Here is a 26,698-nt window from a genome sequence, read left to right on the forward strand (position 1 = left end):
TTGACACCCTTGGTCTAAAGTGAGGCTACACTAGTCCCAATCTACAATCCCAGATATGGCCAAAGAATCTCACCACCTTTAAATCATGGATCTGGAATCCCTGAGCATTGCGCAACGAAGTTCCTCACCTGCTTCATTTTGGTGCCCACCATGGATGCGCTTCTGTCGAGGACAAAGACAATGTTCTTTGGAAGAGGAGGGAGATCTTGGGGAGCAAAATAGTGCACAAAGTAGCCATCCAAAACCTGGAGAGATAACAAGAGAAGAAGAGGTTGTCTGTGGAGATTCTCAATCGACAGAACCCCTCCGCAAACGCATGGCGCAACGCAGGTGAACAAACGCATGGGGATAGGATTCAGCAGACCATACCAGAGTGGTATTCATCCAGTTCTGACAGGTTCTGGAGAACCGGTAGCAGAAATTTTGAGTAGTTCGGAGAACTGGCAAATAGGCTGGCCCCGCCCCTGCTGCCTCCCAGCTGATCTTCTTTTGTTGCCCTCTACAGGAGAACAGAGCTGGAAAGCAGGTTAGTAGGGTGGGGAGGGAATAGGGATTTTCCTTCCCTGCTACGCCCGCCAAATTTTTCGTATTTTTTGGAGTATAAGACGCACCGGAGTATAAGACACATCATGATTTTGAAGAGGTAATTTTTTTAAAAAAAAGGTTTTTGCACTCTGCAGGCCTCCCAAGCCCTCTGCGCACCTCATTTTGTGCAAAAAAAGTGGGGGCATGCAGAGTCTTTGGGTGGCTTGTGGAGGGTTCCTGGGGGCTGTGGGGGCCAAAATGGCCCATTTTTGCCCTCCCCATCCCCAGGAGCACTTTGCAAGCCTCACGAACCCTCTGCACATCCATTTTTGCAAAGGGGATGGGCCAAAAATGCTGTATTCAGTGTATAAGACGCACCCAGATTTTCACCCTCTTTTTTTGGGGAGAAAGGTACGTCTTATACTCTGAAAAACACGGTAGTTCAGAGAACAGGCAAATAGGCTGGCCCTGCTCCCACTGCCTCTCTGCATCCCAGTCGATCTTCTTTTGTTGCGCTGAACAGGAGAACGGAGCTGGAAAGCAGGTTAGTGAGTTCGGGAGGGAATGGGGATTTTGCCGTATCCTTCCCCTGCCACGCCCATCATGCCACGCCCACCAGGCCATGCCACACCCACCAAGCCACATCCACAGAACTGATAGTAAAAAAAAATTCGAATCCCACCACTGATTCTGCATCTGAAAAAAATGAAGGTAATTATTTTCAAGACAGCAGAGTCCACATTCTGGACAAAGAGGATCACTGAAAGAGGGGTCAAAGAGGCCATCTATGGGGAGGGATACGACACCACCTATCTCCTGTTTACAACACAGTCCTTTCAACAGTTCCAAGAAGGTCCCACACCCATTTGCATTATTTTGGTGACCCTGAGGGCAAATTAAGCCTCCAAGGGGCCTCAACGGTTCTCAGAGAGAGTACTAACGAGCAGATGACTGCAAGGAACATAAATCCTTCCATCCACCATCCTTCAGTCAGAACATCCTTCTTGGATGAGAAGCTAAACATCTACAAGGGTAAAAAAATAGCAATGTAGCAATAGCAGTTAGACTTATATACCGCTTCATAGGGCTTTCAGCCCTCTCTAAGCGGTTTACAGAGTCAGCATATTGCCCCCAACAACAATCCGGGTCCTCATTTTACCCACCTCGGAAGGATGGAAGGCTGAGTCAACCTTGAGCCGGTGAGATTAGAACCGCCGAACTGCAGATAACAGTCAGCTGAAGTGGCCTGCAGTACTGCACCCTAACCACCGCGCCACCTCAGCTCTAAAAGCAAAGTCCAATTACCTTTTCCCAAATGATTGGGAATAGAAGGAGAGAAAATTCAGGAATTCAATCTGCCAAATCTTGAAAAATATCAGCAAATCCTAAATCTGGAATCCTAAATGGGGATCCATCTGGAACGATCGGTGGAATACATCCCCTCAATTTGTGGTTGACTTTTAGCAACCATGTAGAAGTGTAGATATTTTGATCACGTGGCCATGGAGATGCTGCAACGGTCGTTAAACGTGGAAACTGGTCATAAGTTCCTTTTTTCGTTGCTGTTGGAACTTCAAACGATTACTAAACAAATGCTTGCAACTTGAGGGCTACGTCTAGAGTAGTTTTCCCCACACCCAACAAAAAAGCACTGGTGGGAATGAATACTGGACTGGCTGGAATTCATCTCCAGGAAAGTAGAGCCAGAAATGAAACCAAGGACATTTCCCCCAACGTACCTGGACTTCCCCAACACTCAATTCTCTGTTGACATCATATTGGATGATAAAATCTGCTAGAATGCCATTCCTGCTGATCGCGGCTTGTTGAACAAAGTTGGGATTGAAGGTTACTTTAGCCAACGTCTTTGTCTGGCCAACCACAGTTGAAGGAGGTGGAGTCGGGTGATCTGTTGAGGAAGCACAGCATTTTATTATTTTTATTTCTTTCTTTTCTTTTTAAATGTATTTTATTTTCCTATCTGGTCTACTCTCATTTTATCCACTCACCTTTGGTGCTGCCTTCTCCCTTGCCTTTGTTGTTTTGGAGGGGCAGAACTTCCAAAGAGTTAATTCCCGAATTCTCGAGGATGTTGACCTCCACACGTAACTTGGCCACCAGCTGCTGGGGTCGGATGCTGACCGTGTATTGATACTTCCCCAACCGTCTCCGTAGCAGCTCCTCATAATGCAGGATGAAGGTGGCTTCCATCTTCCGGGGAATTAATCCAGAGGCTTTGAAGGTCTCCATTTGGCTTTCTCTGCTGGAAGAATTCAATGGCTGCTTAGAGACACATTGTCAACCCTGAAGCAAACCTGGCTGAGGCCATATTCGTGGCTTCATGGTTGCCACAAGGCAGAGGGGAAGAAAGGGAGGAGGAAAATTTAGATAGCTCGGCTTTGCCGTCCAAATAAAAAGTTTTCCTGTAGGAACCAAGGACATTCCAACAGGTGACTGAGGAGAGGAGGAGGAGAGTAAACAAGCAACCTCTATTGGACAATGTGACTGATGACCTGGGGAGAAGGGAGTGTCAGACCTGGAAGCCATCTTTTACATTGGGCCTTCAGGCCTGCCACAATTTTCGACTGTGGGAAAATGGGAGGGGGGATTATATGGAGTATGGGAAAAATATAGACTAAATATCATTCCTCTCTCAGAGAGTCAAGGACACCATGTCCTGCAGCTGCGATGGTGCGACTGGGAGGCATCTCCAGTTTTGGGCGGTGTTTGATTGGACAGTGTGATGGACATGTGGGTGCTGGGCAGGGACTTGAACTTTCACTTGGTGGGGAAAACCTGGAAACTTTCAGATTCGGGTTTTCCCAGTTGTGCTAATATGACATCTCTAATAAAATTTTGAAGAAAAAAAAAAAGCTGTTTTTCGGAGTTTTGCAGAGTGCAAAAACTTTTTTTTTAATTTGCCTCTTCAAAACCTAGGTGAGTCTTATACTCCGAAAAACACGGTAATAACAGATGTTTGAAAACAGAGCGTCCTCGACCTTTTCTTATACCAAAGAGAATCAAGGCAGGGTTACTTTGATCTTCTTTCTCACCCCTTCTTCTCTTCTAGGACAAGTTGTCCTTTGCTTAATAATTCTTGCAATCCTTCACCAAGGTTGCTATATTCCCCAAATCAAGACGATGCAAGTCCTTACCTGTCATCTCTGGGTCTTGAATATGTTTCTTCATCTGCACGCAACCAGTCTTTTCCAATAACTTCCCCGTAATAAATCTTGCCACCAATAATCCTGGAATCAAGGAAATAGAGAGGATACGGATGAAAAATAAATAAATAGACAGGCAGGTACTGATGAATCAGTCTGTTGATTCTGGTTTCTTCCCATTCTTAATTTATTCAGTCTTAAACCGCTTCCTCCCCTAAGAGCCAAGGTGGCGCAGTGGTTAAATGCAGCACTGCAGGCTACTGCTAGATCAGCAGGTCAGCGGTTCAAATCTCACCGGCTCAGGGTTGACTCAGCCTTCCATCCTTCCGAGGTGGGTAAAATGAGGACCCAGATTGTTGGGGGCAATATGCTGACTCTCTGTAAACTGCTTAGAGAGGCCTGAAAGGCCTATGAAGCGGTATATAAGTCTACTGCTATTGCTATATTGCTATTCCTTCCTCTTTCTGGATTAGATTAAAATGTAAAAGGTCCCCTCGCACATATGTGCTAGTCGTTCCTGACTTTAGGGGAATCTGAATTAGATTACATTTCCTTAAAAAAAATGGTCAGGGCAAAAAAATCCCATACTGATATTAGCACTTTTTAACACGTAACGATTTCCCTGTGAACTTCACCTTACGGTAATTCATTATTTATACTCCTTTTTGCAATAAGAGATCTCTTATCGCTAGCCCTGTAAGGTAGTCCTACTTATGGCCACAATTGAGCCCAAAATTTCTGTTGCTAAGCGAGGCAGTTGTTAAGTGAGATTTGCCCCCTTTTGCAACCTTTCTTGCCACAGTTGTTAAGTGAATTGCTGCACTTGTCAAGTTAGTAACACAGTTGTTAAGTGAATCTGCCTTCCTCCGTTGAATTTGCTTGTCAGAAGGTTGCAAAAGAATGAGAATAGAATAGAATAGAATAGGTGAATAGAAGAGAAGAGAAGAGAACATAGAAGAGAAGAAAAGAGAAGAGAAGAAAGAGAAGACAACATAGAATAGAATAGAATAGAATATAGAATAGAATATGGAATAGAATAGGGAATAAAAGAGAACATAGAATATAATAGAATAGAATAGGAATATAGAATAGAATAGGGAATAGAATAGGGGATAGAAGAGAAAATAGAATAGAATAGAATAGAACATAGAATAGAATAGAATAGGAAAGAGAAGAGAACATAGACTAGAATAGAAGAGGAGAAGAGAACATAGACTAGAATAGAATAGAATAGAATAAAATGGAATGGAATGGAATAGAATAGAATAGAAAATAGAAGAGAAGAGAATAGGGAATAGAATAGGGAATAAAAGGGAACATAGAATAGAATAGAATAGAATAGAATAGAACATAGAATAGAATAGAATAGGGAAGAGGAGAGAACATAGAAGAGAATAGGAAAGAGAAGAGAACATAGACTAGAATAGAAGAGAAGAGAATAGGGAATAGAATAGGGAATAGAACAGAACATAGAATAGAATAGAATGGAATGGAATAGAACATAGAATAGAATAGAAAATAGAATAGAAAATAGAATAGAAAATAGAATAGAAAATAGAATAGAAAATAGAATAGAAAATAGAATAGAAAATAGAATAGAAGAGAATAGGGACTAGAATAGAATAGAACATAGAATAGAATATAATAGAATAGGGAAGAGGAGAGAACATAGAAGAGAAGAGAATAGGAAAGAGAAGAGAACATAGACTAGAAGAGAAGAGAAGAGGAGAAGAGAAGAGAACATAGAATAGAACAGAATAGAAAATATGGAATAGATTAAATTAAATAGAATAGAACAGAATAGAAGACCCAGGGACACTACAACCATATGAGCCAGTTGCCAAGTATCTCAGTTTTGATCATGTGACATTGGGGAGGCTGCAACAGTCATAATTGTGAAAAATGGCCATTCCCCTTTTTGCAGTCCCGTTGCAGTCCCGTTGAAATGAACTGTTGCAATTCGAGGGCTATCTGTACTAACTCTATTTTAAGGTTATATTAATAGAGCCTTGCAAATCTGAAATTTTCTCTCCCCACCCTCCTTTTCCTCTCCAGAAAACTAGGGAAGGTCCCATCTGAAACACTGAGAATATTTTTTTTATCTCCTCTGCGATTTCTCCTCCCATCCCCCGAGGCCATTCGCCCAGACCACCGCATTTATTTTATGACACAACCGCTCACCTACATGGTAAAATTCGTGACGAAGGCCGTGATGGGTATTTGCATCTCAAAGATTCCTTCCCGAGCCTCCGAGCCGGCGTTCACCAAAGTGCAGGAGACGGTGGTAAAGGCGTATCGAGAAATGATTGTGGCTTTCACTGAGAATTCGGACATACGAGGTCTGGTTTCCTGTTGGGACACAGCCATAGTTCCACAAAGGCAGGATCATGTCATGTCAGACGCCCCAGGTAGACACAAAACATGACCAGATAAACCAATTCTGCTTTATTGTAAGGCTGCTACATTAACTACATTAATGTACAGAATCTTGCAAGTATCTTCAGGCTGGGTTTGGGGCTTAAAGTGTGATTGGAGCTGCCGTCTTTCTATAAATCTTGGTGGGGGTGTGTGGAGTGCTGGAGTATATATATGGAGTATTGTTCTGACTCCCGCCCCTCGTTCCACACCAAAGCACACTCCGAGCCAGAGGTAAATTACCGCATTTAATTAACAGACAGACAGGTCCTTGGCAACAACCCAGCACAGACAAACTTAGGCAGCAATAAACACAGATAAGGCTTGGCAGCAATCCAGCCTGCCAAGCTCATACAAAGTTCTCCGACATTCAATTCTGTGTTGTCTTCTGCAAAGAGGGGCCTGTGCACAAGTAGCCTTTTTATAGTCTGGAGAGGAGCCTAATGACCATCAGCTGAGTGCAATTACCTCCTGTAATTGCGTAAGTGTTCCTGACGCCTAGTAGCTCTTCGATGGCATGCATCCAGGAACAACTCACTACTGGCCTCCGGCTCACCCTCCCTTGTCTCCTCCCCACTGGTCCAAGGGTCAGGTGCCTCCTGGTGGCCAACCAGCCTCTCCAACCAGACTCCTGCTCGGAGTCAGAACCCTGTCCAGGGTCCTATACATCCTCCGGAGCCAACTCAGAGGGCCCCTTGCTGTCGGAGTCTGGTGGCAGCTCCAACAGCTCCTGCTGGGCCACAACAGAGTATATATACTCAGAGTATATATATCTTGTATTTACAAACAGTCTGCCCGTTACTAAAAATGGCAGATAGTGTCCTCCTCCCTTAATCTGTGAATCACTGAAGGTATCTGTTTCCAACTGTTACTTCTTGTCCTGCCCTCAAGTGCTTTGGAGACTAGGTTTGAGCCACCTTTGAGTGCCACTCATATTGGAAGACTGCTGTCATGTCAACGCCTAGTCAACCTCTTCTCCAGAGCACCTGAAAGCAGGACGAGAAGCAATGGATGGAAACTAATCAAGGAGAGAACAAACCGAGAACTAAGGAGAAGCTTCCTGACAGTGAGAACATTTCATTGGTGCCTACAGAAATTGTGGGTGCTCCATCACTGGAAGCTTTCAAGATGAGACTGGAGAGCCATTTGTCCAGAATCTTGCTTGAGGAAGGGGCTGGAGTAGAAGACCTACAAGATCCTTTCCAACTCTCTTATTCTGATCCGTATCCTGACTCTCTTGTCTCGATTCTGATCTGATGTCGGATTACGCTGTCCTGATTTTGGGATAGGCAAAGTGTGTCATTAAGGGGTATGCAAAGCTACTCATTAAGCTCTCCATCTTTGCTCTATCTCTCCTTCCACCCTCCCTCCCCCTCCCTTTGCTTTCCTTTGCTTTCCTTTGCTTTCCTTTGCTTTCCTTTGCTTTCCTTTGCTTTCCTTTCCTCCCTCCCTCCTTCCCTTTCCTTTCCTCCCTCCCTCCCTCCCTCCCTTTCCTCTCCTGCACCTTCCCCTTTCCTTTCCTTTCCTTTCAGGGGTGGGTTTCAAATTTTTTTACTACCTATTCTGTGGGATGGCCTATTTTGTGGGTGTGGCTTGGTGGTCATGTGACTGGGTGGGCGTGGCCAACTTGTAAAATGTGGTGAAATTCACTTAACAATGCTCTTGCTTAGCAACCAAAATTTTGGCCTCAATTGTGGTCATAAGTTCTCCTTCCTTCCTTCCTTCCTTCCTTCCTTCCTTCCTTCCTTCCTTCCTTCCTTCCTTCCTTCCTTCCTTCCTTCCTTCCTTCCTTCCTTTCAACACTGGATGGAGAAGCATCCCCTGATCTTAGCAGTGAAAAATGGCTGGACCAGAGGTGGTATTCAGCAGATTCTGACCAGTTCTGGAGAACCGGTAGCAGAAATTTTGAGTAGTTTGGAGAACCGGTAAATACCACCTCTGGCTGGCCCCGCCCCCATCTATTCTCTGCCTCCCGAGTCCCAACTGATCAGGAGGAAATGGGGATTTTGCAGTATCCTTCCCTTGCCATGCCCACCAAGCCACTGCCACCAAGCCATACCCACAAAGTGGTAGTAAAATTTTTTGAATCCCACCACTGGAAGATTTCTTGATACAAGCCTGTCTTTTTCATTGTGAAGTTAGGAGAGGGCTATTACTAACAATTTCTTGCAAGACAAGAACAATTCACACTTAGAATATTACACACCAATCTCTGCAGCAACCGTGTCTGTCTCGGGACTCTCCGTGCAACCTGCAAAGGAAGAGAAATCATCACTCAGCATGTTTCCCACTAAAAAATGGAAACCAAAATGTTCAGCAGAAGTCAGAATGGTGCCTTTTAAATGTTATGCTTGCCAGAAGCCACTTCTGCATCTTTAGGCTGGTTGCTAAGCCTCCATTAATAATGAGAGAGATTGGCACATATTACCAAATTTTGGGGAAAAATACAAACGTGGTTAGAAAAGAGGTTAGGAAAACATGTAGATCTTAAACCTGAACTTTTTAAAATTAGGCATAGTATCAGAAAAAAATGATAAACAAAGTGTATATTTAATATTGCATGTATTAGCAGCGAGGACTGTATTTGCAACATTGGGAAAAATGAAGAAATATCATTAGATATAACTGAGAAGATATCAGACTGTGCAGAAATGGACAGGCTTACATTGAAGATCAAACAGAAAGAAGATACAGAACACTATCATGTCCCTTACAATAAAAATGCCTGTATTTATAAAAATACGCAACGAAATAAATGCAAACTCTCTTACAAAAATTCTCAGATCCAGCTAAAAAGGATTAGGGAGACATTCAAACACTATACTGCATTCAGTTTTGCTCGCCATGATGTAGAAAAGATGTGGGGACTCTAGAAAGAGTGCAGAGAGGAGCAAGAAAGATGATTAGGGGACTGGAGGCTGAAACATATGAAGAACGGTTGCAGGAACTGGGTATGTCTAGTAGTTGAATGAAAAGAAGGACCAGGGGAGACATGATAGCAGTCTTCCAATATCTCAGGGGTTGCCACAAAGAAGAGGGGGTCATGCTATTCTCCAAAGCATCCGAGGGCAGAACAAGAAGCAATGGGTGGAAACTAATCATGGAGAGAAGCAACTTAGAACTGAGGAGAAATTTCCTGACAGTTAGAAGAATTAATCAGTGGAACAGCTTCCCTCCAGAAGTTGTGAATGCCCCAACACTGGAAGTCTTTAAGAAGATGTTGGATAGCCATTTGTCTGAAACCGTGTAGGGTTTCCTGTTTAGGCAGGGGGTTGGACTAGAAGACCTCCAAGGTCCTTTCCAATTCTGCTATTTTATTGTATTGTATTGTATTGAGAAATAGAGCAGATCTAACATATCTCTCATTCTTATTCTACATATTCTCCAGTATTGTTCTCCAGCGAAGTAGAACTGAAAAGAAAATTTCCAAACAATTCTAGTTTTCATGATTTTTTCCCTTCTGTGGGTTGCTGAATTGTCAACTTCCTGTCTTGTGGAGGTTGTAACAACCTATTTTTTTCATGCTATTTCATTCTCAGTAGAGTTGTATCGTTGTGTAGGGCAGTGATGGTGAACTTTTCGGCAGCAAGTGCCGAAAAGGGAGCGCTTTGTGCGAATGCAAGCGCTAGGCCCGTGCACACATGCTCGGCTGGCCCGCAACCGGAAAGAAGGGCTGCCCAGGGAGCATGTGTGTGACAGGAAATGAACTTCTGGTTTCCAGTGCACACATGCACGCTGGCCAGCAAATATTCTGGTTACTGCCACATATGCACCTGTGCCGATCAGCTGGCATGCTCACGCTGGAAAACAGAAGATCGGCTTTTCCAGTTTCTGTCACTGCTGCTTGCACAAAGTCCAGCTGTTCGTTGCGTGTGCATGCGTGCCAGAATCCTGGAAGAGGAACGTGCGACACTGTGTGCCAGGCGACATGGCTCCGCGTGCCACTTCAGGCACACGTGCCCTGGGTTCGCCATCACAGGTGTAGGGCGTTGATCTAGATCAGGGTGTCTAACCTTGGCAACTTTGAGACTCGTAGACATCAAGTCCTAGAATTCCCCAGCCACCCATACTGGCAGGGGAATTCTGGGAGTTGAAGTCCACAAGTCTTAAAGCTGTCAAGTTTGAACACCCCTGGATTTTTTTTTCTAAAGGGTTAGGGGTACAAGGGTCTTGTAACTTGACAGCTTTAAGACTTGCGTGCTTCAAATGCCAGAGTTCCTGAGCCAACATGACTGGTGGAGGAATTCTGGGAGTTGAAGTCCGCAAGTCTTAAAGCTGTCAAGTTTGAACACCCCTGGGTTTTTTTTCCTAAAGGGTTAGGAGTGCAAGGGTCTTGTAACTTGACAGCTTTAAGACTTGCGTGCTTCAAATGCCAGAGTTCCTGAGCCCACATTTTGGTTGCTAAGCAAGAGCGTTGTTAAGCGAGTTTCACCACATTTTACACGTTGGCCACGCCCACCCAGTCACACGACTGCCAAGCCACTCCCACTCGGTCAGATGGCTGGCAAACCACTCCCACCCGGGCACATGGCCGGCAAGCCACTCCCACAAAGCAGGCCACACCTACAGAAGAGGTTCTAAAAAATTTCGATACCCACCACTGTATTAAATCCATGCTGCTGCATTCTTTGAATATTTATCTTCTGCATCACTTTTGCCATCCAGGGTTCTGGGCTGCTCTCAACGTTCCTTAGATGGAGTCCAAAGTGTCGGTTATAAATATTTAGGTTATAAAAATCCGACACAGCAGCCGGATGCCAATATTCTCGGTCATGGAGTTTTTTATCTCCATAGTCTCACCCTCCCTCCCACCTGGGCTCTCCCCCTCTGCCGTGGCAGGCCTGGATCAAAGAGACAGATGGAATTCGCTTTGTATTGTCCTCTGCTGGGTTTGAATGGCGAATGTGCAGAAGTCGCATGAAAGAATGCGAGATTTTCTTGACTCCCAGCCAAGCTGCCTTTTTGGAGGAATCAAAACTCTGGAGAATGTTTGAACTCACAAGTCAGAAAGTTCTTGCTACTGCAATCCACGCTTTAAGCAACGTAGAACTAAGAAGAAACTTTCCGACAGTGAGGACAATTAATCAGTGGAACAACTTGCCTTCAGAAATTGTGGGGGCTTCAGCCCTGGGAAGCTTTTTCTATTCTATTCTATTCTATTCTATTCTATTCTATTCTATCCTATTCTATTCTATTCTATTTTCCTATTCTGTGCCCTGTTTCCCTGAAAGTAAGACCTCCCTGAAAATATTGCACCACAGCAGCAGCCATGAGGTGACTATGCTCGCCATCTCCTGCACCTCAAAAATAATAAGCCCTCCCCAAAAATAAGGCCAAAAGCTTATTTTCGGGAAAACATGGTATTACTATTCTATTCTGTTCTGTTCCGTTCTGTTTCATTCTATATTCTATATTCTATATTCTATATTCTATATTCTATATTCTATATTCTATATTCTATATTCTATATTCTATATTCTATATTCTATATTCTATATTCTATATTCTATATTCTATATTCTATATTCTATATTCTATATTCTATTCATTCTGTTCTATTCTATTCTATATTCTATATTCTATATTCTATATTCTATATTCTATATTCTATATTCTATATTCTATATTCTATATTCTATATTCTATATTCTATATTCTATATTCTATATTCTATATTCTATATTCTATATTCTGTTCTGTTCTACTGCACTCTATTCTACTCTGTTTCTGCTCTATTTCTACCCTCTTATTCTATTCTATTCTATTCTTAATATGATTTGCTTGCAGCAAAGCAGTAGCTTAGGTGGTTAGGTGAGGTATGATCCCACCTGTAAAATCTCTCAGGTATCAGTATATGGAGAGCAGTATTCCTCACCATTTTTTAACAAGGTAGTCCTTGACTTAAGACAGTTTGTTTAGTGACTATTTGAAGTTACAACAGTGACTGATGACCATTTTTCACACAACCGCTGCAGGCTCCCCATGGTCACGTCATCAAAATTCGGACGCTTGGCAACTGGCTCACATTTATGATGGTTGCAGCGTCCCAGAGTCACACGATCCGCTTTCGCGACCTTCTGTCAAGGAAAGACAATGGGGAAGCCAGACTCGCTTAACAACCATGTTCCTAACTTAACAACCATAGCAAGAAAAGTTCGTAAAATGGAGCAAGCCTCATTTAACAAATTTCTCTTTTAACAACATAACATTTGGGGTCAATTGTGGTCATAAGTTGAGGGCTACCTGTACCACAAGATCCAGAGAAACTCTGAACAAATGGGGCTATCCGGCAACTTCTGCCCTTTTGTTTGTGGCAATGATGGGTTGCAGGCGGTATGCCCTGGTATGGGCGTACCGGATCCTGGCCGGAGCACTGGGTACCGTTCCGGTACGGGGCTCCGGAGGGCCCACCCACCTGCCCGAGCTTCTCACCTGTGCTTTAAGCCTTTGGCGCTTCCACGCACACGCATAGCATGTACGGCACCTGTGCAATGCTCCACCGAGCAGCTGGAACATCGCGGAGGCTTGCAGAAGCATCGCAGGCAACTACGATGCATGTGCGCACTGCACGCATGTCCGCACACCACACATATGTGTGTCCACACCGTGTGCGACCATGTGGGTGACGCCGGGGCCGTTCCAACCATACTGGTTGGAATGGAATCCGGAACCCACCCCTCATTTATGGTGACATACAGACAACATCACAAATGTACCCCTGCCCTTTGTGTCACCATCAGTATACAGTTGAAGACCTCGTGGCAGTGTGACAGAACACAATTAATGTTGCTAGTTTCTGTGCAAGGTCTGTTTAATTTGTGTCTTGCATTTTGTATTTTAAATGTTCTATCTATAAAATATACTATATTTTATGTTAATTGCGAGGCTTCTAACAAGACTGGGCAAATACACTCAGCTCCTGTAATTATATCTTGTACGATGGTCCCTGTAAGCATGAAATTTTCAAATATTTTTTTATGGTTGTTGGTTAAAAAAATAACCGTTCCCAGAACCTCTGATCTAAAGACGAACGATAGAAACCTGGAGGTGAAGCAAAGTCTATGTATTTCATGCCACTTTATATACGAAACTACTTTGAAAATCACTACTTCGATTTACAACAGGTCATTTAGTGACTGTTCGAAGTTACGACGGCACTGAAAAAAAAGAGACTTATGAGACCCTTTTTCACACCGTTGTAGCTCCCCCATCCATGATTTGCATTTCGATGCTCGAGGACCGGCTCATATTTACGACGGTTGCAGTCTCCCAGGGTCACGTGATCGCTTTTTGCGACCGTCTGGCAAGCAAAGTCAATGGAGAAGCCAGATTCACTTAACAACCGGGGGACTGACTTAACAACGGCATTGATTCGATTAACAAACGGGGCAAGAAAAGTTATAAAACTGAGCAAAGCTCACGTAACAAATTTCTCGAGTTTCAAGTTTCGAGTTTAATAAAATTTGTATGCCACCCACTCCCATTGGGTCTCTGGGTGGCTAAATTTCTCACTTAGCAACCTAAATTCTGGGCTCGATTGTGGTCGTAAATCGAGGACTACCTGTACAAGCAGGTAACCCCAGACAGCCTCCAGCCATCACCCTACAATTACAGATAAATACAGTACAAACAGCGAAGTCCATGCAACATTAACTTTTCCGATGTACCAAGATTAAAACGTGATTTTCACCATCACTCGGGCAGTTAATGTTTCAGCCAAGCGGATCGGCGTTTAAAGAGCTGGAATGTAGATGGTCGTAGCTTAGGGAAATGGCCTAAGCTGTGTTTAAATGGCCCTTTTAATTTAGTTTTTGCTGCTAGTCTCTCGCAGAACTCCGCCGAGGTTTTGCAAAAGCCTAGGAACACAGTTTGAAAAACTCAAGATTCGTGCTATCGCATTCTGCAAAACGAAGAATTTTGGACCAGGGGTGGGTTCCTAACTAGCTTGCTACCAGTTCGCTGAGAGGGTGTTTTGTGTGTGCGGTGCTCCCTTCGCTCGCCCGCATTCCCGCCCCACGTTGCTATGCATGCGCAGTTGACTGAAAACTGTTTTGAGCATGCGCAGAAAACATGCTGGCAACAGCAAAAGAGACCGGAGAACCAGTTCGGGGCATGGCAGACTGGTTCCAGCGACCCAGGCCACCATACCACTACCGAATCGGTTGAACCAATCCGAACCAGTAGGAACCCACCACTAAGCTTGGCCGGGAGTGGGTTCCAGCCACCATTACTTCCAGTTCAGTAGTAAAAAAAAAAATTGCTCTGTGTGCATGCAAATTTTGATTTAAAACAATCTGCGTATGTGCATATTAAAAAACAAATAAAAATTACGTTCAGGCCTGCAGTGATATTCCTTTTAGGATCTTTGGTCTGCCACACTCTCTCTCTTTCTTTACTATGCTGTTTCATTAGTGGGGTAATTGGGAGGGGGAATAGTAAGGAATAGAATTGTAGAATGTGTTGTTGTCAAAATAAAACATTCCTTTCTAGAAGCCCAAGGTCATTTTGTCTCTGCACCTCTGCACCTGACCGGAACTAGATGGGTGGAAATGCCAGCGTGGCAGAGGAGGATTGGACCCCGTGATGGACTTGTGGGTGTGGGGACAAGATCTTGAACTTTCAACTGGGTGGGAACCCCAGGAAGCTTTCAGATTCGGGTTTCCCACAGATGTACCAACATGTCTCTCTTATTAAATTGGAACTTTGAGGAAAGCTTTGCCTTGGACTCTGATTTAATTCTGGATGGTATTTGGAATGCTAACATTAACATTTTTTAAATGAAGATTGTTCTGCGCATCTGCAGAACAGAAAATCAAGATGGCGTGTCCGCCGGAGTTACTACCTATTTATATTACCAGACAGAATAGGTAGGAACCCACCTCGGGGCCTGACCCATTGCAGCTTGCAGCCCCTTCCTCAAACCACCTGGATGGAAGATAGGGAGTTTAAGACACAAAGGGATATAACCAAAATCCCGTGCATAAACGCACCACCGTGCCTAAGCTCCCTGCCCTACTGTCCCCATTTATTTGTACCCATTTCCTATGCTCTTATTCATGTTTATTCTTATTCCTGTTATCTTGTACATGAGTGACAAACTAAATAAATAAATACCACTTTATAGTCTTAATACCACTTTATAATGTCCTGGTAAGGCCACACTTGGAGTACTGCAACCAGTTTTGGTCGCCACAATGTAGAAAAGATGTGGAGACTCTAGAAAGAGTGCAGAGAAGAGCAACAAAGAGGATTAGGGGACTGGAGGCTAAAACATAGGAAGAACGGTTGCAGGAACTGGGTATGCCTAGTTCAATGAAAAGAAGGACCAGGGGAGACATGATAGCAGTGTTCCAATATCTCAGGGGTTGCCACAAAGAAAAGGGAGTCAAGCTATTCTCCAAAGAATCTGAAGGCAGGTCAAGAAGCAATGGGTGGAAACTAATCAAGGAGAGAAGCAACCTAGAACTAAGGAGAAATTTCCTGACAGTGAGAACCAGTGGAACAACTTGCCTCCAGAAGTTGTGGATACTCCAACGCTGGAAGTTTTTAAGAGATTGGTCAACCATTTGTCTGAAATGGTATAGGGTTTTCTGGCTAGGCAGCGGGGTGGACTAGAAGACCTCCAAGGCACCTTCCAATTCTATTTCTATTTTTCTCTGCATCACCATGGCACGGGGACCTGCTCACCCAGAGGAATGATTTTAAGATTGCTTACACAAAGCTTCAAATGAGCCGAGCCGCTGGAGCAAAACCAACCCTCTATATACATGGGGCTTTTTTGCAACTTGCTCCTTTCAAAGTTCTTGGACTGAAAAGCAACGCAGAGTGAAAGGCAGCAACTCAGGTCTTAAAAGGGCAGGATGCAAACACCACGATTTTCTAGTCGTATTTACACTTGAACTGTGGACTGCAGAATAATTACCGTATTTTTCAGAGCATAAGACGCACCGGAGTATAAGACGCACGAAGATTTTGAAGAGGTAAATTTAGAAAAAAAAGGTGTTTGCACTCTGCAGACCTCCCAAACTCTCTGCATGCCTCATTTTTTGTGAAAAACGGGCCACGCGGATAGTTTGAGAGGCCTGCAAAGTGCTCCTGGGGGCTGGGTGTGTGTGCAAAAACGAGCAAAAAAAAACGGCCTGTTTTTTGCTCGTTTTTGCCCTCCCCAGCCCCCATGAGCACTTTGCTGGCCTCCCAAACCCTCTGCACATCCATTTTTGTGAAGGGGGCGTGGTTTTCGGGAGTCCAAAAATGCTGTATTCACTGTATAAGATGCACCCAGATTTTCATCCTCTTGGGGGGGGGGAAGGTGCATCTTATACTCCAAAAAATATGGTAATTAAAGTATAGGATCCTATACTAAAACAGGATATGAGGATTTGATGTTAATGGAGGATTTTATAAACAAGTAAATGAAATGCTAGCATGTGGTTATGGATTAAATCTTTGGCATAGTTAAGGATGAAGGATGTTTAAACAACTGTAGTCAACTAAAAGTGGAGGTATGATGATGTTAATATGGTAAACATTTGAGTTAAGATATTTCAATTAATATGAATTAATGGAAGAGATGCACAAAAACATGCTGTAACCAGCTGATATACTTTTTTATAACATATACTTGTATTTTTTCTTTTTTTTTTCCTGCCTTGTTTTTTGTTTTTTGTCTTTTCTGTGTTTTGATTCCCCCCCCCCCCACTGGTGTGGGCATGTGTTGTTTATGTAACAAAAAAACAAAAAAAAATTATTTAAAAAAAAGTATAGGATCCTTCCTCCCCCTCCTATTAGTGCAGATCACATTAGCCAATTGAGCGCCACAATATTGTTAAGGGAAAATTTCCTGAAAGCATCAGGGTTTAGCCTCGGGAGGGTGTGTGTGAAGTGGGCGTGGCCAGGGATGGGCATGGCCAGCTTCCCATCACTCATGTCGGGGGGGGGGGGGCGCCTGTGGTGGCCCGGGTGCTCTACCAGCGAAAATGGGCTCCTGAGCTCCATTTTCAGCCGTGACGGCCTCCTGCAACCAGTTAGCGGGAACTGCAGAGTATTTTTTTTTCAAATGACAGATAGTCCTTAACTTATGACTGGTTGATTAGAGACTCTTTCAAGTTACGAATGATGTCCCTGAGGCTACGGGTAGTCCTCGGCTTAGAACCGTTTAGTGACCATGAGAAATTACAATGGCACTGAGAAAATTGACTTATGACCTTTGTTCACACGATGGTTGCAGCACCCCCTACAGTCGCACAATTCAAATTCAGACGTTTTGGCCACTGACTCGCATTTATGATGGCTGCACTGCTCAGGGGTCATGCAATCTCTTCTTGCGAACTTCTGACAAGCAAAGTTAACATTCACCTAACGACCGTGTTCCTAACTTAATAACTGGGGCAAGAAAAGTCGTAAATTGGAGCAAAACTAACGTAACGTCCGTCTCAGTTGTTTGGCTCAACTGTGGTCATAAGTTGAGGACTTACGTCCTGGTTCCGAACTTGTAACAGCCAACCCAGGTCTTATGTGTCAGGCACTCAGCATTTACATTCATTTGCGTTATCCTGCATTCACATGACCATGTTTCATGATGGTTTAATCGAAAACCGGAATTTACTTTTGGTTTTTAGCAAAACGGGAGCTAGTGAACCATTGGATTGCTTAATGACTATGGTCTTCGATTAATGACTGCGTTGGCTGGCTTAAAACTATGGCACTCACTTAATGACCACCACAAAATAATAAAATGGATTCAAAAGCAGAGATTAAGCTGGATATGAAGCAAGGATAACTGGAAGGAAAGGGAGGCAGAGAGAAAAGGAAAGGATGAGCTTAACTATTATTATTATACAATTGTAGCACAGTGGCCAGTTGTTTCGCCGGATTTGGCATTGGTTACTAGTCGGGCCCCACCCAGGGGCCTAGGACGTCGTAACGTATTTTCGTAATATGCGTGCAGATCCAAGCAGTGCGGCTTTTTGCATTTGACTGATGGTGATTTTGTCAATTTTTAACTGTTTTAAATGTAATTCCAGTGCTTTTGGAATAGCACCCAGTGTGCCAATTACCACTGGAATTACCACTGCTGGTTTGTGCCATAGTTGTTGAATTTCTATTTTTAAGTCCTGGTATTTCACGATTTTTTCATGTTCCTTCTCGGCGACCCTGCTATCACCTGGTATTGCGATGTCTATGATTGTGACCTTATTTTTCTCAACCAGTGTGATGTCTGGTGCATTATGCGCCAGTATTTTGTCCGTTTGTATACGGAAATCCCATAAGATCTTGATTATTATTATTATTATTATTATTATTATTATTATTATTATTATTGCTTTATCAAACTTATATGCCGCCCATCTCACCCAAGGCGACGTTAGGTGGCATCAAAATTAAAAATTTAAATAAATAAGTTATTAAATTTTAAAGTTCAGCTAAAGCAGCAAACTTTCTGATTGCTGACCGCAAATGATTTTTGCCACCTAATTAAACAGTCCGTTAAACATTTCCTTCCTTTCTCCTCTGACCGAGAGATTTGGCGCTGGTCAACTGGAAAACTCTTGATTTTGCAATGAGTTATTAATGGTGTCTAAAAACCTGCCTTTCTCCTATATAATTCATTGCAACAGCTGCACCGAAGCCCTGTGTTGTCATCCTATCCATTCTGGAAAAAATGCAGAAACATCCTGACTTCTCGCGCGTGAGAAAATGATGATCATGCTGTTTGGTAAAGCCCGTAGCGTCATTATTTTTTTTCGCGTGGCAAGGACGTAAATCGAATCACAGCAGTTGTTAAGTGAATCGTGTAGTACAGTCCTCAACATACAACCACAATTGAGCCCAGAATTTATGTCGTGAAGTGAGAAATTTGTTAAGTGAGTTTGCCCCGTTCTGCGACTTTTCTCGTCACGTTTGTTAAGCGAATCAAGGCAGCTCTTAAATCAGTCACACGGTTGTTAAGTGAATCGGGCTTCCCCATTAGCTTTCCTTTTCAGGAGGTTGCAAAAAAGGACACCCCCCGCTCAGGACACTGCAACCGTCGTACATGTGAGTCAGTTGTCAGGCGTCGGAATGTAAATCACATATACCACGGGGGATGCTGCAACGGTTATTGAGTGTGAAGAATGGTTATCAGCCACTGTTTTCAGTGCCGTTGCAACTTTGAACCGTCACTAAGTGCATTGTTGTAAGTTGAGGACTACCTGTAGTTAAGCAAATCTGGCTTGCCCCATTGTCTTTGCTTGCCGGAAGTTGGCTGGGAAGGTCACAAATGGGGATCACACGACCTCAGGACAGTGCAACTGTCACGGATACATGCCAGTTGCCAACACTCTGAATTTTGATCCTTCTGATCATAGGGGATGCGGCAACCGTTGTAAGTGTGAAAAATAGTCATTAGTTACTTTTTTCAGTGCTGTTGTAACCGTTACTAAACCAACGGTTGTAAGTCATTTGTAGTTTCATTTGCATAATATGTTAACTTTACAGATGGTCCTTGACTTAACCCTATTTTTCGGACTATAAGACACACTTTTTTGTCTCCTGAAAGGGGTGAAAATTTCTGTGCCTCTTATAAACAGAATATTGCCAAAGCCCCACCCACCTGCCAGCCATTTTTTCACCTCCACACACCCTGTTTTGGGCCTTTTTCTCAGCCTGTTTTTCCCCCCAAAAAAACAGGCCCTAAAAGCTTAAAAAATGGGACGAAAGAAGCCTCAAAAAATGGGGCAAAAAAGCCTCAAAAACGGGCCCAAAAAAGCCTAAAGAACAGGCTGAAAAACATCAAAAACGGGGCAAAATCAGCCTCAAAAACTGTTCAAAAAGCCTCAAAAAATGGGCCAAAAAGCCTCAAAAATGGGCCAAAAAGCCTCAAAAATGGGCCAAAAAAGCCTAAAAAACAGGGTGATAAACCTCAAAAGCGGGGCAAAAGCAGCCTCAAAAACTGCCCAAAAAGCCTCAAACAAATGGGCCAAAAAACCTTAAAAATGGGCTGAAAAAAGCCTCAAAAACGGGCTGAAAAACCTCAAAAATGGGGCAAAAACAGCCTCAAAAACTGCCCACAAAGCCTCAAAAAATGGGCCCTAAAGCCTCAAAAACGGGCTGAAAAAAGCCCTCAAAACAGGCCAAAAAGGCATCAAAAAAAGCCCACAAAAGTCTTAAAAATGGGTAGAAAAAAGACTGGAAAAGGGCTGAAAAAAGGCCCCAAAAAGGGCTGAAAATGGGGCACACGGAGGCCAAAACCTTTTTTTGTTGTTGTTGTTTTCCTCTTTTAAATTTAGGTGCATCTTATAGTCAGGTGCGTCTTATAATCCGAAAAATATGGTACAACCATCCATTTAATGACCATTCAAAGCTACAAGGGCAGTGAAAAACCGATTTACGACCATTTTTCATCACCGTCGCAGCATCCCCATGGTCACGTGATCAAAATTTAGACGCTTGTGCAACTGACTCCTATTTACGACGGTTTTTAGTGTCCTGGGGTCACTTTTGCGACTTTCTGACAAGCAAAGTCCATAGGGATGCCAGATTCACTTAACAACCGTGTGACTAACTTAACAACTCCAGGGATTCACTTAACAACCCTGGCAAGAAAGGTTGTGAAATGGCGCACAACTCACTTAACAAATGTCTCACTTAGCAACATAAATATTGGGCTCAATTGTGGTCGTAAGTCAAGGATTACCTATATTTAGTTTTAAAATCAGAAGGGGGGGGGGGTATTATTGTGTAAATCCAGAGAGTTCAGACTGTGTTTGGCAGACCCAGGAAGTAGGTTAATTCAATCTCCAATTTCCATATAATTAATTCGTAATTCTATAACCAGGTTATCTGGGATCGGGAGTCTGGAAGCAGCTTTTCCCATGAACAAAGGTTATAATAAAAGGGCATTAGCTTTTGTGTACGATGAAAGCATCTCACAAAAGTATACGCCTTTTAATAGCATTTCTTTCTTAGACAAGCTGCTACAGACTCCTGATTTTATGCCCCTGTAAAATAACCATCAAAGCAACTTTCTTCCTGCCATAATGACAGGTTGCATGAATATTATTCAGAAAGTCCTTGGCAGCTTTTTATTTCTATTCGTAATAGATTCACAGGCAACTCAATTGTTGAATTAACTGAAAGTGAGCTCTTAAAACAGGCTTTTTGACAAAAATAACTATACAGTCCATCGCCTGCTGAGAAAAATCGGTTGCAATTTACACTTTTAGTTAGACTACAAAACGACATTATTAGAGGCTTTACCGACCGTATGATTTGATTTAAAAGTCATAAAAAAAAGCAAAGGAGGAGTTGCCGTAGCATTTTATCTTTGCAAGAGCCTAGATATTATTATTAAAGCTCCTTTCACTTGGAAAAAACAACTTTTCTCTTTGGAGTGGGCCGAAACTATTTTGAGCTCCAGAACTGCCTAGGAAGGATTCCAGAAATTTATTTGGCGTTTCATGCTTCTCCCAAAGAAATATATATATATATATATTTTGCTTTCACGCAGAGATAAGGCACAGCAAATATGCAAAGGGAGAGAAGCGAAAAGTTACAGAACGGCAGACAAATTCCAGAAAAAGTACAATTTGAAATTGCAAAAAAAAAGGTGTGAGCCAACTGAAAACTTTTAAGACAAATAGTTCAGCTCTCTGAAAGCAGGGGGTTTAAATTTGGTTGAATCGGACCAAAGGTCTATTTATTCTTGCACAGTTTGTAAAGCAACCAGCCAAAGGCTTCCAGGCATGGTGAAAGGAAGCTATTAAGACTGCAAACTCTCTCTGAGGTTTGACCTCAGCGCTTGACGTCCCCCATGGTATACTGCAGCTGACCTTGGAGTCTCCATTTAACACTTCCCAGGAGCGCCTCAAGGATTTAGATAGGCGTTGTCCAAGGGAGGGGATGGCACTAGACTTCTGAGCTTGGTTCCAGAGCCAAAAGTACAACCGCAATCAAAAACCTGGAGAAGTTTGAATCCGCCTTAATTTTAAGAGTCATATTAGGTTACTCTTACATTTATGGGAGAGGGGGGAGGGAGGGAGGGAGGGAGGGAGGGAAAGAGAGAGAAGGAGGGAGGGAGGGAGAGAGAAGAGGGTGGGAAGAAGGGAATGAAGGAGAGAGAGAGATGAAGGAGGGAGTGAAGGGGAGAGAGAAGGAGGGAGGGAAGGAGAGAGAGAAAGAGGGAGGGAGGGGGAAAGAGAGAAGGAGGGAGGGAGGGAGAGATAGAGAGAGAGAAGGAGGGTGGGAAGGAGAGGGAGAAGGCGGGAGGGAAGGAGAGATAGAGAGGGAGAGGGGAGGGAGAAAGAGGATGGGAGAGAGAGAATGAGGGAGGGAGCGAAGGAGAGAGAAAGATATTGTAGGGGCTTCAACACTGGAGGTTTTAAAGAAGAGATTGGAAAACAATTAGTCTGAAATGGTATAGGGTCTCCTGCTTTAGCAGGTGGTTGGATGAGAAGACCTCCAAGGTCTCTTCTAACTCTATTATTTTGTTATTCTGGATAGATGATAGATAGATAAATAAATAGATAGATAGATGATAGATAGATAGATAGATAGATAGATAGATAGATAGATAGATAGATAGATAGATAGATAGATAGATAGATAGGAGAGAGATGATATAGAAATGATAGATGACAGATAGATAGATAGATAGACAGACAGACAGACAGACAGACAGACAGATAGATAGATAGATAGACAGACAACATTTTTGACAATATAATTAAAGCAAGTTTGGCACAAGGTGTTAGGTGGCCCATCCCAAAGCGAGCACCTTCGCTTATTTAAAATATCCCTTCCTTTTTTAGTTCAAATCTTAGCACACATCTGGATCCCCCCCCCAACAGTGGTAAGCCTCCAGATTTCAGCTTCTCCTCCCTCTCCCCCCCCCGCCCTAGCAAAGAGAAACAAACTTACATTGTCAATAAGGTTATAATCCGTAATCCCGGCCTCTTCCAGATCCCGGGCTAAGAGTTCAGGATCTTGTTGTGCAGAGGCCGCCAGCAGACAGCACCCCAGGCAAAAGAGCCAGGCCATGGTGCAGTGGGGACTCCCCAAGAGCCAGGAGTCAGGAAGGGAGGAGAAGGTCTCCTTGCTCTGACTTCTGTCTCCAGCTCGCTGGAAGAGGGACGCGTCTGACCTGAGCTGTCTTGGCTGGCTGCCTCCCCCTCCCTCCTCCCTCGGTTCAGCCCTTTCGCAGAGCTGGGAGCGAAGATTCCCCCCCCTCCCCTCTCCTTGCTTGAGCTCAGTTCCAGCAGAAGGCTGGTGAAGCTCCAGAGAACTTCCACCACCAACACTTTAGGTGGTCTCGTGTCCCCTTCTGCTCGGGGACGGAGTGGGGATGGAGGGCCCAAAAGTCACCTTTGTCGAAAGCGTTTTGGAAGAGTCTCTGGGTTTTGTTTTGAATGGTTGGTGCCAGTTTCCACCACCACCCCCCAACTCCCACCATAACAAAGCTGGGTTCTACCAAATGTGTTTATTGGCTGAGGTTACAGAATGACAGAGTTGGAAGGAACATTGGAGGTCTTCTAGTCCAACCCTCTGCACAACTAACGAACTAACCCAGACCTCCAACAGTGAATAGAACAGAATAGAACATAGGTAGGGTAGAGTAGGGAATAGGGGATAGGGAGAGGAAAGGAGAGAGGAGAGAAGAGAGGGAAGGAGAGAACAGAACAGAGAATAAGAATAGAATAGAATAGAAGTAGGGTAGAGTAGGGAATAAGGAGAGAGGAGAAGAGAAGAGAGAAGAGAGAAGAGGAATAGAATAGAATAGAAAAGAATAGAATAGAATATAGGTAGGGTCGAGTAGGGAATAGAGGATAGGGAATAGGGAGAGGAAAGGAGAGAGGAGTGAAGAGAGGAAAGGAGAGAACAGAACAGAGAATAAGAATAGAATAGAATATAAGTAGGGTAGAGTAGGGAATAAGGAGAGAGGAGAAGAGAGGAAATAGAATAGAATAGAATAGAATAGAATAGAATAGAATAGAATAGAATAGAATATAGGTAGGGTCGAGTAGGGAATAGGGAGAGGAGAGAAGAGAAGAGAGAATAGGGATAGAATAGAACAGAAGAGAAGAGAAGAAAAGAGAACAGCAGAATTGGAAGGGATTTGGAGATCTTCTAGTCCAACCCCCTGCTTGAGCAGGAGACCTTATACCTGTGATGGCAAACCTATGGCACGCGTCCCAGAGGTGGCACACAGAGCTCTCTCTGTGGGCACATGCGCCATTGCAAGCTGGTCTTCTGGTTTTTGATGCGCACATGCGTGCCAGCCAGCTGGTCTTCGCGCATACCGGAGCACCGCAAACCCAAAGACTAAGTGGTCGGCACGCATGCAAGCACCAGAAACCAGAAGACCAGTTGGCTGGTGCACACATGCGCATCGGCTACCTGGTCTTCGCGCACATGTAGACACACACGGTTCGCCATCACTGCCCTCGACCATTCCAGACAAATGATTGTTCAGTCTATTCTTGAAAGCCTCCAGTGATGGAGCACCCACAACTTCTGAAGGCAACTTCTGTTCCATTGGTCGATTGTTCCCGTGGTCAAGAATTTCCTCCTTAGTTCTAAGTTGGTTTCAAGTTCGGGGAGCACCAAGCCCCCCCGCTTATTTCAGCCCCTGAGCTACAAATGTTCTCCCCTAAGGTCATCATGCTAAGACATGGGGGGCGTTGGTCTGGGAATGTGCCCACCAATGAAAGAGCTCTGTGGCTGGTCCCCAGGCGCTTGCTAGTTGAGGACGAACTGGCCTGAAAAAGAACTGGTCCCAGTGACTGCACTGGGATATCCAACTTCTATAAACTGTATTGACTCTCAGACTTGACAACATTAAAATGTCTGGACTTCAACTCCCATACACAGTTCTAGGCTGCATCAACAGAGGGATGGAATCCAGATCACGTGAAGCGTTAATACCACTTTACAAGGCCTTAGTAAGGCCACACTTGGAATCCTGCATCCAGTTTTGGTCGCCACGATGTAGAAAAGATGGGGAGACTCTAGAAAGAGTGCAGAGAAGAGCAACAAAGAGGATTAGGGGACTGGAGACTAAAACATATGAAGAACGGTTGCAGGAACTGGGTATGTCTAGTTTAATGAAAAGAAGGACTAGGGGAGACAGTGTCCAATATCTCAGGGGTTGCCACAAAGAAGATGGGGGTCAAACTATTCTCCAAGGCACCTGAAGGTAGAACAAGAAGCAATGGGTGGAAACTAATCAAGGAGAGAAGCAACTTAGAACTGAGGAGAAATTTCCTGACAGTTAGAACAATCAATCAGTGGAACAGAAGTTGCTTCCAGAAGTTGTGAATGCCCCAACACTGGAAGTCTTTAAGAAGATGTTGGATAGCCATTTGTCTGAAACGGTATAGGGTTTCCTGCCCAGGCAGGGGGTTGGACTAGAAGACCTCCAAGGCCCCTTCAAACTCTGCTATTGTATTAATTCCTCAGCCAATCTCTCCCTCCCTCCCTCTCTCTATCCCCCCTCCCTCCCTTCCTCCCAAGATGGTTGTTGTGGGGGAAATAGGATGAGGAAGGAGGTTTAGGTATGTTTGTCACCTTGAGATTTTCATAAAAATAATAAAGATGGGAAAAAACTGAATAAATAATTCAAGTTCTACCATCACCTCACTTTTTGGCCAAGTCACTCACTTTAGATAAACCTAAAAACTTGCACATCCACAAATTACTCACCTCTGATTTAGGCCAGTCGAGGATGTTGTCTGAATGCAAACTTTGCCCTCTCCCCATCACCCCAGTCACCTGGGTTTGACTGGTTTGACCTGAAGGTCTGTTTGGCTTGGCTCTGGGTGTCCCACGATTGGAGCCTCTGGGGAAGGGAGGCTGCCCGTGGTCAACAGGGCAAGACCTGAGTGATTGGTTGTCTGTTCAGACGTAAGGCATGCCTGAACACTTGGCCAAAGTCTGGAGAAGCACTTCAGTCACGTTGGAAGTTCTGCAGATGTCAAGATCTGGGCTGTTGAGGCCAGCATCTCACTCACACGGGTTACTTCTGAGTCAGATCTTGGCGTTGAATGCCAGCTGGCTCGAAGTGGTGGGATTCCCATCCAGACAGCTGCTGCTCGACTCGTGGAGACATCCAAAGCAAAGTAAAAACTGAATTTGGAGAAAACTTCTTTTTTTTTTCTCCTTCTGAGGGAAGGGATCTTGGAGGTCTTCTAGTCCAACCCCCTGCTCGAGCAGGGAGTCCTATACCGTTTCAGACAAGTGGTTGTCCAATATCTTCTTAAAAACCTCCAGTGTTGGAGCATTCACAACTTCTGGAGGCATTTTCTGTTCCACTGGTTAATTGTTCTAACGGTCAGGAAATTTCTCCTCAGTTCTAGGTTGCTTCTCTCCTTGATTAGTTTCCACCCATTGCTTCTTGTTCTACCCTCAGGTGCTTTGGAGAATAGTTGGACTCCCTCTTCTTTGTGGCAGCCCCTGAGATATCGGAAGCAATAGCAAACGCACTTAGACTTATATTCCACTTCACAGTGATTTACAGCCCTCTCTAAGCGGTTTACAGAGTCAGCCTCTTGCCCCCAACAATCTGGGTCCTCGTTTTACCGACCTTGGAAGGATGAGGCAACTTTGAGCTGGTGAGAATA

At 43.9% G+C, this 26,698-nt stretch overlaps 1 protein-coding gene across 3 annotated transcripts; it reads right to left on the reverse strand.

Moving 5' to 3' along the window:
* On the reverse strand, positions 1–26,268 carry ITIH5 (inter-alpha-trypsin inhibitor heavy chain 5). Of its 3 annotated transcripts, none has more exons than XM_032220639.1 (7): positions 23,001–23,240; positions 8,311–8,355; positions 5,875–6,038; positions 3,681–3,773; positions 2,535–2,785; positions 2,265–2,434; positions 1–245 (listed from the first exon to the last, which is right to left on the reverse strand). In XM_032220639.1, exons 1-7 carry the CDS (start codon positions 23,118–23,120, stop codon positions 84–86), a joined length of 1,005 nt encoding a protein of 334 aa, XP_032076530.1. In that variant the 5' UTR covers positions 23,121–23,240; the 3' UTR covers positions 1–83. The 3 variants fall into 3 exon arrangements, with proteins under 3 accessions (XP_032076530.1, XP_032076531.1, XP_032076529.1); XM_032220640.1 differs by lacking the exon at positions 23,001–23,240 and adding an exon at positions 25,782–26,268 and having other exon boundaries at positions 2–245; positions 2,535–2,788; XM_032220638.1 differs by having other exon boundaries at positions 5–245; positions 2,535–2,788.
* Between the last annotated feature and the right edge of the window lie 430 nt (positions 26,269–26,698).

This window comes from Thamnophis elegans, chromosome 7, assembly GCF_009769535.1.
Source record: "Thamnophis elegans isolate rThaEle1 chromosome 7, rThaEle1.pri, whole genome shotgun sequence".
In the NCBI taxonomy this organism is placed as follows: Eukaryota; Metazoa; Chordata; class Lepidosauria; order Squamata; family Colubridae; genus Thamnophis; species Thamnophis elegans.